The sequence below is a fragment of the Python bivittatus genome, unplaced genomic scaffold (assembly GCF_059951505.1).
Source record: "Python bivittatus isolate LINGU-HERP-01145 unplaced genomic scaffold, Pbiv_v1 ctg000410_np1212, whole genome shotgun sequence".
Taxonomy (NCBI): Eukaryota; Metazoa; Chordata; class Lepidosauria; order Squamata; family Pythonidae; genus Python; species Python bivittatus.
The window spans coordinates 8751375-8764275 of NW_028277067.1; the positions used below are offsets into that span (position 1 = coordinate 8751375).

The 12901-nt window shown below is 39.0% G+C and overlaps 1 protein-coding gene across 4 annotated transcripts in view; it reads right to left on the minus strand.

Annotated features, from left to right (window-relative positions):
- MLLT6 (MLLT6, PHD finger containing) overlaps positions 1 to 12901 on the minus strand; it is a 96065-nt gene that overhangs the window by 56132 nt on the left and 27032 nt on the right. For 3 of the 4 annotated variants that reach the window (XM_015887514.3, XM_025164565.2, XM_025164567.2), the window contains exons 6-7: positions 11646 to 11739; positions 7120 to 7227 (exon numbers count right to left, since the gene is read on the minus strand). In XM_015887514.3, coding sequence (XP_015743000.2) covers positions 7120 to 7227; positions 11646 to 11739 — 202 coding nt within the window. The remainder of the gene's footprint in view (positions 1 to 7119; positions 7228 to 11645; positions 11740 to 12901) is intronic. The other variant, XM_025164566.2, reaches the window with a different exon arrangement.

Below are 12901 nucleotides of genomic sequence, written 5' to 3' on the forward strand. Positions count from 1 at the left end.
CACCCAGGTACCCAGACAAACTTGTTTCTGTATCTGTCTGTTTTTGCTAAACTTCCCTCCCCCACCATGCATACTGTCATTAGTTAGAAAGTCTGAGAGGAGGAAGGGGTGCTGCCATGATTAGTGCCTCAAAATAGAAGGCCACCCCTACCTTCCCGACGCTTCACACTCCTTTGCAGCAGAAATTGCCCTGGGTATGCCCGGATTTGCAAATTGCATTGGGGTTGCCAAGTTCATCTCACTGCCCAAAGTTCACCAACAAGAAGAAAGTCTCTGTTTTTTTAACACTCAGTGCTGGGAGTTTCAAGCAGCTGGGGGTTGGGATGGCTTTGGAGCAAGCACAGAAAAAGGCGGATAGTTCAATGAGAAGAAAAAAAAGTAAAGACGAGAAGGGGAGGAGGAAGGGAACGGGGGAAAGAGAGTCTCATCTGGCGAGCAAAGGAAGGCGGTGCCCACGTTGCACAGACTAACTTGTAGATCTCCAACGTCAGGGTGAGTGAAATAGGAGCTCTTCAGATGCCAGTGAGGGCTTACCCACTAGATCCTCCCAGCTTACCCCACCCCCGAATCTTCCTGCAAGTCTGGGCACTGAAGGAAAAGCAGATAGCACTGGGGCACTCTGATATGTCTGTGTGCCCTGCCTGACGGCTGTACTTCCTCTTCTGTAAAACAAGGGCAAGTCTTTCAACAGTGTTTCTCAACCTTAGCAACTTTAACATGAGTGGACTTCAACTCCCATAATTCCCCAGCCAGCATGGCTGGCTGGGGAGTTCTGGGAGTTGAAGTCCACTTATCTTAAAGTTGCTAAGGTTGAGAAACACTGCGAAATGCCAGCTCACTCACCCTCAGCCTTGGTGAAACATGATAGCACAGCCAGAAAAACATGGGGGGTGCGTAAAGAGGGGGGCAAAGGCGGAAGAAGCGAGCACCTCTGAATCACATGCAGGGCAGAATTTTAACCATGATTCAATGCTGGAATATTGCTGTGGAACACAATAATAATGTCAAGGATGGTAGGAGCTCTTGGCGTGTACAAAAATGTCTCTTCTATTTTTAACCCTCCACCTCACTATCTGAAATGAAACTTTCAATTTTGCTCAGGCATATCCCAACAAATCAGGCCATCTCAGCCCAGATACATGCAGCTAAAGAAAAATGCCTTGGACTTCTTGTAAACCTTACAACAACCCTACGTGTTTTAAGTCTAGGAAAGCGAGGCTTCCCTTAGACCAACCAGGAGTTCACTATGAAGATGATACCTGAACAAAGATTTTCCAAACTTAGAGGTTATTTTCTTGTTCAGGATGCTACATCAATAATTTGGCTCAGAATGGACAGTCATACCCTATGCATTGGACCCACTGGTTTAACTTATTTATGCTAAGGTCTCTACAAAATGAATAAAAATTAAGTTACTCATAGCTGACGTTTTGCATTGGTTTCAGTGAGGCCAAAGTGTGGCTAACTGAGCTACTGGATCCAACCGTAATGCAATACAAAGGATGGGTAATCAGCTTTAACTTGCTATTTGAAGGACAAGGCTCTTCCTTTGGATTCTGCCTGGCTTTTAAGACCCACAGGAGGGGCTGCTTAGTTTTTTTACTAAGCACATTTGGTGTGAATATTCTTCTGTGCCTGCTCCCAGGCCACAGAATGGAAGTCTGTGCCTGCTCCCAGGCCACAGAATGGAACTCCTTCTCTCTACTGGCAAATAAAAACATTTTTATTAAGGCAAGGCTTTGGTGGATAAACTGGTCTAGTTGCTCAGTGGTATGGATGCAGTTTGTTTTATCGATGCATTTATAATGCATCTAAAATGGTTTAGCTATATTTTTTAATAGACCCATGTATGCCTGTACAAACACACACACACACCCCCCAGCCTAACTTTTAGAGGCTTTGAGTAGCAAAACAAATGGGGTACAAATTCAGTAAGTAAATAAAACAGGAATATGTTGAATACTAGGACAGAGGTAGCTGGTTGGGGCATAAAACCAGACTCTATGCCGCCCTGTCTCAGTGCAAAAGGAGTTAACACTGTTTTAAGAGATTATGAACAATTTATTTAAACTGTAATACTTCAATATTCCTGCATTCCTACTAGTACTTCAGCCTTTGAATCTTAAATTTTCCACATTTAAGTAATTTTTCACTATGGCAGGATTATCTTATGTTAATGTATGCTAACTTGCTATTGTGAATAACATTTTATATTGTGAAATAAGATGCATATGACTCTATGGACTACTTTACACACAATGCTAAGACATCATGTGCATGATCTGCAAAGCATTATGTTTTTATGTTAATTGCAAGCCAACACACCATGGTGATTTATTCAGTATCCAAATTCTGGTTTAGCATTATACATGGACCCAGACATTGTTTTTGGTATGTCTATAACTGTCAAGGGTTCTGGAATGGACTGAATTTGTAGCATAAGAGTGGTGACCAAGTTTGGAAATCTTTGACTTTTAATGACTTCCTAAATGTTGTGTGCTGGTAAAATAATTGCATCAGTAAAGATCTCCATCGCTGTTTCCATCAGCAAGATAGAACCTTAACCATCAAAGAGGAGTCAGCCTTTTGATCCACTTTGGTCTGTCCTCTTCCACTATAAAACTTCTTCCAGTTAAGCCTCTAATGAAGACTGGAGATTCTCGGACTCTATCTTTGTATCAGGAACTATGTGATCCGTATATTAATCACTGCATAATAAACTATTTGCTGTCAGCTTGCATCCTTCCAATCAAGACATTCATAAATTAAAGAATAAAGGTCACTTGAATATCAAATGTTTAGTAAACAATGGCCTAGAATGTTAACATAGGTAATTTGAGTGGACAGAAATCAGTCCTAAAATTCACAGACAGCACAATACTATAATCAGGATTGAATTCAATGGTAATTACTTGAAGTGTAACGATAGGCTAAGTTGTTTTGGGCTAGCCTTTCTTACAAGGTTTATCTGCCTACATCATGATACGCTTATAGAGCTATACGGCTTTTGGTAAAACACACACACGCAAACACTAAGTACAAGAGTGTGATCTCAGTGAAACGGGAAACTTGTGAGTAGTTGAACCAATTCAGATGGCTCACGCAATTTAATATTCCACCATAAAAAATAACTGCTATTAAAATTAAAATCCTAGCACAAAATTTTCTGAACAACTGGAAATTCAGGAAGAAAGCTAGTTTGGAACTTTCTCCCTTTATATGCTAACCTGGTGTCAAGTATATATCTTCAATCACTGAGCTTCTAGCTGCAGATTGTGAACTTCATATACTCTGTTTTGCTGAGGTTTACTAATTCTGGGAAAACTAGGGTGAAATGTAAAAAATAACTCTCTGGTGTGTTCTTAGGATATAGCAAGGAAAGCCACAATACTGAAAATTTTAGCTACTTTGATTCTGTCTGATATTGCAGAAAGAAAAGAAGTTAAAATCTAAAAAACATTTTAAAAAGATGGGCCTATTTCTGTTTGCTCTTTCAGATTTCAGAAATAGCTTTTTGTACTTTCAGTTTTTCTTCAGATTAAAGAATTTACTTGAAAGCCTCTTTATTCTCAAACTGATAGAAGCTGGTCCAGCTAATTACAATAATTGCCATAGCCACTACTGCCAAGTAGTGCACAAGCAATGCAGTAGGAAATTTAAATGAATTATTAGCTAAGCCAAATGAAATCCTGCATGCTGCTAGTCAGAACTAAACTATATTTTACTTCCTATATCAGAGATGACATTGCCCTGAATATCAGTTACTCAGAATGGAAAGTTGAACTAGATTCAGCATAGATGTTCTTTATAATTGTTTGGCTTGCCAAAAAATGTTAGGGGGGAAATTTGGAATTTGATTGATGCATGTGTTGTTTTGGAAGAAGGGCTGTTTTCTATACTTGCAGAGAAGGCAGCTTAGCAGCTCATCAATTGTTCATTCAGATCAGGCACCATTGGAAAGGGAAACAAATGACATTTGCATTTGATGGACGTTGTCTGCAAATGCGATATCCCATTTAGTATAGGTAGCCCTCGCTTAATGACTGCCCTGTTTAGCGATCATTTGAAGTAACGACAGTGCTGAAAAAAGTAACTTTATGACCAGTTCTTGCACTTACAATTGTTGCAGCATCCCCACCGTCACATGATCACCATGTGTGTTCTTTACAGCTGGCTTCTGATAAGCGGAGTCAATGGAGAAGCCAGCAGTAAAATTGCAAGTTGGTCATGTGATGTCTCACTTAACGACCACAGCGGAAGTGAGGTCATAAGTCTGTCACAGTCACGTGATGTCTTGCTTAACGACTGCATCGCTTAATCATGCAGTTGCCGGTCCAAATTATGGTCGTTAAGTGAGGACTACCTGTACCTGAATAGAGGATGCATTGTTGCTGCAGATAAGACACAAAGGCTAGGTTCACCTATCATGTACCCTAGAATTCCCCAGCCAGCATGGCTTGCTGAGAATTCTGGGAACCAAAGTCCACATTTCAGTTCCCAGCACCAAGGGAGTGATGACTAGGTTCAGTCATAATGTGATTTGTTGGTTTAGCTTTACAGTGTTGTGTGAACTCAGCCATCATGGCATCTAAATAATGACGTATGTCTTAGTGTGTTCTGCAAACCCAACCAATAGTAGTTTTTAGTAAACCATTGTTTATAAGGTGAATCCAGTCAAGGATATTTGTGTGTGCAAGGGTACACAGCAACAGCAGTTCCTTTCAGAGCCATAAGGCACTATTACAGATACCCAAGAGATGCCTTGATATCATCCCATTTAACTGGATTGTTGCTGTGGGAATACAACCAGGACATCAGACACAGACTTTTCTATGTTCTTTTGAAACAGAAGATGAAATACCAGTGATTCCTTCTATAGTCCAACTGTCCACCCTGCCCTTTTCTCCTTCTTGTTGTGCATCAACAAATCCTGCTCACCATTTCTCAGGTAAGGAGATGACAGGAGAAGGGACAGTTCAGGAAGGACAAAAAACAAATACCCTTTATCTCTCACTAACATATTAAAATAAATGAAGATATTGCTTTTACTCTCCTTCTTGTTCCATCTAAGTTAGTGTAAATATAGCTTCTTCCTTCCATAGCTTATCTGGTGTTGTCTGTTTTTTTCCAAGTCGCCTGCCATCCCACTCATCCTTCTGTTTTGTTTTTGCTTTGTGTCATATAAAACACTTTGTTCCATTACCACATTTACTATGCCAAGTTTCCTCTTGCCTCTCTTTCTCCTTTCCTGTTTGCATTGCTTTCCCTGGCAGCAGATGACTTTAGAAGAGCACCAAAGCCAATATACCCCAGCCTGTGTTACAAGGAAACTGGATAAGCTATCTACCAGCAAACAGTACAATTTCTAATGAAGAGAAAACTTTCCACCATTTTGCAGGCAACAATCATGTGTAGTCTGTTTTTTGGACATATGAGTTTGACTTCTAAAATGAATTAAGCATCTTGACAGGATTAAATATGAACCCCCAATCTTTGTTGCAAAGGCATGGAAGCTGATCCTACTATTGTTCCAGATAGATATTAATTTTACAAAAAGACACTGGAGTTTAAGTCACGCCAGTAAGGCATATCCACTTACTTGGAAACTTTAATTCCAGACTTTTTTTGGGAGGGAGTGGGTGGTGGCAGTGGGGAGAGCAGATGCTATTACGAAGGCACTTTGCATATGGTTGTCTTTAATATTTCTTCTTGAATTTCAAGTCCTAGCATTAAAAATAGCTTCTCAGTTTTGTTCTACTTCTGAGTATGATCTGCCCACACCATACTAGATGTAGGACAAACCAGGATATTACAGATGGATTTTTTTTATCTGTACAAATTGTTGTACAGCAAAAGCAGCAACATTTGGCCCTTATTCATTCAGTACAGATAAGAAGGCAGAATACCTGGGAATGCATTCCTTTTACAAGCCCAGAGAACTAGTTATAAAGTTGAAAATTAAGTCCAATTCCAGATTTCTTTCTCCATCCAATTTTTCTACTTCTTCCATCCAGAAGTAGGTCCCACTGAATTCAACAGAGTTTATATTGCAGTAGATGTGTTCAGTTAAATCCTTTTTAGGTCTGATTTCATAAAAAAAGAGAAAAGATATTTCTATTCATTCATTCATCCAAAATGTCTGTGTTCCCATGCTGTTCCATTTACTTCAAGTTTTTTCAAAAACCAATTTCCGCTGTCTATTGCAGCAAAATATTTTCAGATGTAATCTGACAGTTGCACTATTTCAGCTTCCTCTAACTGGTGCCTTCCAGATGTGGGCTGCATCTCTTAACATTTCTAACAACATGGCAAATGGCCATATTGGCTGGGAATTCCTAGGTTTCAATTTCAACATTTCTGGAGGATAATTGGCAGGAAAAAGCTGTGCTACCATCCCATCTCTGGTAGGACCATCTTTCCTCCTAGCACCACCATTTTTGAAAGCAATAAAACTGACAACTTCTACATGCATCTACAATAGTAGGTAGTTTGCAAAAGATGATGAAAATGATAAAGCTTCTTAATTTCACTAGGCTTCTCAAGTAGATCAGAGGTACTGAGAGACACAGAATAAAAACAGTCATGAAATTAACAAGGCTGGTTCCGTTTCCCATGGACTCATAAGAGTGGAAGAAAAAAGCCTGGATTTAAACTTTGGAGCTGATGCTGATATTCAGACACAGATGGATTTCTGTGGTGGATCTTCTGCATATCTACAACTTTCTTCTTGCCTGCAATAGAGGAAGTTATCTAATCTTGCTGAGTTTGTAAAGCTTCTACTCTTAGCTAGTTACTGAATGTGGAACTGAGTTTGTGAAAAGTAGTATAAATCAACCCAAATGTTGTCCTTATTCTTACTTGGAAGTATCCAATTATTTTAGCAAATAATATTTTCCAGATGTCGAATTATGCAACCAATACTAATTCTGACAGGTATGGAAGAAAAGAAAGAATACAGAGAAACTTTGATAAAGTTTGCCTAATTGATTTAATCTGCTTTGGCATAAAAAAGGCTAAGTCCTGAAATACATATTCCATCTAATAATATGTGCACTTATTCTCAATCCTTGATCTGTCCCCTTTGTATTTTACTTTTTCATTTGTCTTCTTCTCTCTTACCTTCTTTGGTTTCTCATGATGAGACACATGCTTCTCTTGTGTAGGCGATGCTGACCGACTCCTCCTTCCTCCAGTAAAAGAACCACCTCCAAAATGGCGCGATGTCTTCTGGAGGCAAGTGGGAATTAGGGAGAGGATGTTGGATCAGATGGGAGCAGAAGAGATAAGTAAAAGCAAATAGGAAGAACTGATAGGATTCTACTACTTATAGCAGTTTGGTTTTATGATTCACAAAAACCTCTTCCTCCTAGACGTTTCCACTAATATTTTATGCCAAGCAAGCTCCATGCTGGAGATTTTTCAAGCTGCCAGAGCTCATTTTCAGGGCCATGACTTAGTCTTAGAAGAAAGATCCAAGCTGGCCCATGAGATTTGGCTTAAAACCCTGGTCAGCCCAAAAGCTTAATAGAAATGACTCATAGCAAGCCATCACCTTTTTATCAGCCTCAAAGACAAACAACGTAAGATGCAAGACCACAGATCTCTGATGTAGTTGTTGTTTTAATAGTAATCTGTTACCCAAGTAGCTGCTTAGAAGATCAGTAGTGTTGCTTTCAGAAGGAGTATTTAACTCTTTTTTTCTACACCCTCTTGTCCAATGTTAATCACCCATATTTTATCAGCAATCAAACCACTGCTTCCATTGTTGTCTTTTATCATGTTGGAGAAAAACCATAATTTAGGACAGGAATGCAACTTGCAAGGACAGTTGTTAAACACATTTTTCAGGAATGCCATTTCCTAATCCCAAACTTCAAAGCAATTGCTTATGGATGATAATTATTTTTAAAGAACATTCTAATTAGGAATGTAGGACATTGCTCTATATTGGCACATCTAACTATACTGTACTGTCCTATACTTAATACTGTGGTATACTATATTATGCTAGTGTACCATTAACAGTCATTGGGAACAGCACTCTAGAATTTCAGGTAGAAATCTATATAGAGATGCCAGGAATGAACCTGGGATCCTCTGCTTTATCATTGAGCTATCTAGCTTGGTCTTCACTTCCCTAGTAAAAAAATCATGAATTCAAGTTAGGAAGTTACCTATTAGGAGATAACATGCAATGGACACCACCAGAGACAGATCCTGAGAATCAGAGAGAGGTTTGTCCTCAAGGACATGATCTAGTAATCTGGCCCTCCCAAGCTGGGTGCTTTTCAGACATGATGGACTATAACTCTCACAACCTTAGCTGGTACTGATTGGGAAGGATAGGGTCATAATTCACACATATGGAAGATGCTGGTTGGAGAAGGCTGAGGTAGCCATTCACCTTCTTAAAACTCAGTGAGAAGTAGGGTCTACACAAGAATACAGGAGTAAGTGCTCACATCTAGCTTCTGTTTATTTCATGATAGAACTCCCCATGGATAGGGCTGTAATCAGAGAGCTGGGGGAGTGGGGGCAGGGATGTACCATGTGGATTCATTCCCCCTGAAGGATGTGCCTCAGGAATCAAACCATCTTGAAGGTGCCCTAATAGGAATATGTATCAATAGAGCCTATGGCCAGGCCTACGGAGACAGTAATTTAATATGATGATGTGAAGGCCTTTCTTTTAAGTCCTGGTAACAGGAGAGGCAGCCTACTCAAAATCAGCATTGTTCTTCCCTTTGTTATTAAGTTCATTAGGTTTTGTCACCCTGGCATGGAAAGTTAATCCACCAAGGTTGAGATCAAACCCCAGTTATGCCCCTGGGAGTGCTATGCCTTACCTACCTCCCTGGGCTGTCCTGAAAACAAACGAGATAAAAAACTGTAAAAGCAAATTTGCTCAGAGCTATGCAACTTGTTAATATTAACAATGAAAAAAATAATGCTAAATGCCAAAAAATATTATCTCAGGGTAAGATCCAAAACATTACTTCAGATGATATCCACGGAGTGTACTTGATCATGAGTAGTGAAAGGCAGGGTATTTCATTTTAGAGAGGACACTTGGGCTATTCCATCATTCTTATCTGGAAGTCAAACTTGATTTCCGGATATGGACTAGCTTCTCCCCAGCTACGCTTGAGTACTGGTCTCTCCCTAATACAATTGTATGAGTACCACCCAAAGAACCAAAGTCATCCTAGCATTTGTCTTAACCGATTCTGCTATAGATGCCACCTGAAGGATATAAAATCTACAGCTGTATATACATGTCTCATTTATTTGTTTTAAAGGTAGTTCAGCATCTGCCTGTGCAGAATGCAAGACAAAACTAAAATCTGAGACGTCTCTTTGGCACAAGAAGCCATTCTCTGATCCAAGCATTCAATTCACTTGTACTGTGCACTAGAAAGCCACATTTACACCACAACTGAGGAATCCCCTGTGGTCAGTTATGGAATATTCTACACAAGATTGGGGCAATGAGACCCAGCCTAACTTTCTCCCTGAAACATTAGTTTTCTAGATATAGGAATTAGATAGTTTTCTAGATATAGACATGGCACTGGCATCATATGGAGAACTCAGGCTTAATTCCAAAACAATTCTTTGGGCTCTAGACAGAATAAACTGGAGACATTCCTTGCAAACGGTGGTGTGTTAGAGCAACTATGTTTTTTAGTACAAAGTTCAAGTAGTGGACAGACTAATCCCCTTACAAATGTTCATGGAGGGCTGCATGGTCTCCCTCCTATCTTGTCACTTCTGGAAGTTTCATGAGAAACCAAGAAGTAGCAGCATATCCTGGGCATGAACAGATTTAGAATAGGCAACACATGTAGCTTTCTATACCAGAGCAAAGCAGATACTACAATTCTGCTTATGCAAACACACAATATCAGGTCCTAATTCACAAGTGGGGAAAGCTTACTTCAGAGCAAGACAATTTTTGGGGGGGAAGGAAGTAAATTGGGCCCATTAGCACACCACTCAACACCCAATATCATCATCTTCTTTAACAAGGGTGTTCACTTGAAATGCTTGAGAGAAATTAATCCATTTTCAGAGCAAGTAGAGTTCTACTTGGCCACTTTTATCCCGGCTTCCTTTATATACAAGAATGAACCAGAAAAGAAAAATGATGGAACATATATTAGGGAGAGGGAAGTTCTGCTTTCCTATCTTCTCATGTCTTTTTGGTAGTGTTTTAATCTATTTTTAAGAAACTTGGAAATCTCAGCATGAAAGGGTTCAACTAAGGCTTCACTTGACAGAAGTTGGTGTTACTAAGCAGGGATTTAATTTCTTCTTATTAATATGCTATTTTAATTTTAATATGCTATTCTTATGTAATTTTGCTGATGCAATGCTTATTTTATTCATGAACATGGGCAGATACAAGTAAACTAATATGGCTGTACCATTTGGCCCCTACTTTCTGGGAAATCTTCAGTTAAGTTGTGCTATTGAAAATATTGAAAACTATAGGAAAAGAAAAAACATCAAAATAAAATGCCTAGGGAAGCTGACTGATATTACAGAAAAAACATGAATTAATATTCCTCCACGTTGGCTAATTTTGCCTAAACAAGAAATAGTTTTAACATTTGGGAAAAATAATGTTAGTGGTTGCAAATGTGCAGAAGACAAAAGATCTACAAATAATTTGCAAAAAAATCTAAGAGACAGCATTCTATTCCTTTTTTTAAAATTAGGTAATATTATTGCCTGGGTTAAGATGACATTCTCACTTAATCTAAATAGATGGGGCTCGATGGAAGAAGTAGGCATTAATGCTGCAGAAAGATGAAAATTCCTTCATGTAAGTGAAGATTTTTTTAAAAAAAATAAGTGTTTTATCTGATACTTCAGGTACAGCAAGTTACTAAACCAAAACTAAAAACCTATCAGCAAAAGGAATGTGTATTTACAGTCACTAGAAGGAAAGCCTCCCTCAAACTGCTATCGTCTTGCTAAAATCAATGGTTTTGCTTTCAGTAGAGTCAATGGCATTTAGGATTTTATCTCAGTTAAAATGTTCTAGTACAAATGTACAACTCTAGATCCTGTACCATACACCATCTCCAACAGCTTTGGACTTATCCCCCGGAACTTACACAAAAATTGCCAGAGAACTGTAGCTTTTAATGCAACAGAATGTCAACATGATTCAGTATATGGGCTATAATCATATCAGTTGTATTTCATGTACTTATAAATTAAATGACTAAATAATTCTTGTTCTCTTGGCACACTTCTTTGTCCTGCACTACCGTACTTCTTTGCAGTGCAGCCTCCAAGATGCCTCTCAAAAGCCAAGGGGAGCCTTTGGCTTGCAAGAAGTTGTACATATCTGTTTTAATAACTGTAATCTTTCCCTCATACTCACTGACAATGTCTCCTCCTACATTTGCAGCCTCCTTGGTCTCCTTTGTTGAAATCGAGTTTTGAATTGGGTGCTTTGGCACTTTCTGTGATTTAAGCTGCTGAACTTAAAGACCGGTGGTTTATGGGAAAGGACCATATCCCAGGAATAAAGCACATGCAAAAATCCCCAGGTTTATATCCGTAGCTTCCATTAAACCTTGGGAAACATCTCAATTTTATTTTATGGTTATAACAAGGAGGTAATAACTCACCATTTTATTGAAATGGTACTTGCAATAGCCACAGTATTTCACATTATCAACTTCCAAGACTTCTTCTTCACACAAAAGTCCAGCCATTTGAGCACTGAAATATGGAAATGAATTGATATGAACTGAGCCCTGGGCATCACAGCCAAACCAGGTTTTGATCTCCCTAACTCACTAATTCAACTTTTCTGATCTTTTAAAGAAGCTATATAAATAAGAGAAATAATTTACTCCACGCACCTCCTCACCCCTGTCCAACACACTAATAGCAGAGCCATCAGCCCTGAAATGGTTACAGAGCAAACACTTAAAAAACAGTACACAGATTTCCTTGCTACTCTTGGTGGTTGCCAACCACGATCTGATTTGTCAATGAAGATCTGAGACCCACCGTACTGCTCTTGCTTTCTTTTTTGCATGAGCACATTATACAAAATTTTGTGTAACAGCTGATAACATCAGAAAGGAGACAAGATTTACTCAAGCTGCCATCATACAGTACATATTGGTGGAGTATACCCTAATATTTTAACAGGAGTATATTAATTAGTGATAAGGAGATTTATTTTATTAACAGTTAATCATTGGTCTATTGTCTGTCTTTTTCCTCGCTGTTGTTGATACAAAAAAAAAAGGATATGGCAAAGAGAAGAAGATTCGATTTTTAAATGCTCAGACCTAAGTGTCTGATCTGTGGAGTGGAGCTAACCCATTTTTTCTATTAAAAAAAAAAAGTAAAAAAACTGGAAGGGTCATATATATTTCTGTTGGCCCCTGTCCTTTATCAGAAGAAGGTTGTTGTTCATTCAGGCCTCTTTTGCCCTGCTGTCTATTTCTTCACTGAATAAGAAATCTGTCAGTGAACTTGGGCCAGGAATCCAGGCCTCTCTGGAGCATCTAAAAAGCATCAAGAATGGGGGGAGATTTATAAAGAGAGAAATGGAAGGCAGGGGCAGGATATGTATTTCTTCTTTTGCCTTCCACTGTTTTCCCAGAAGGCTCCTTCTTAGTCACTTTCCCCAGTCGTGTTTATGCCACAGTTTGGACAAAAGTAGATAAGAAACACGGTGCGGTAGAAAAACAGTAGAGCAGCATTCAATATTCTTCTGCTTTCCATGTCTCCCTCAGGAATGTAACCCCTTCTCCTATCCCCACCCCCACCAAGTTCTTTTTTTTTTTTTAAACATTACCTAAAGTTCTGGTTTCATTTTTGGTGCAAAGGCAAAGGACATGTTATTTATAAGGAAACGGACCGAAAA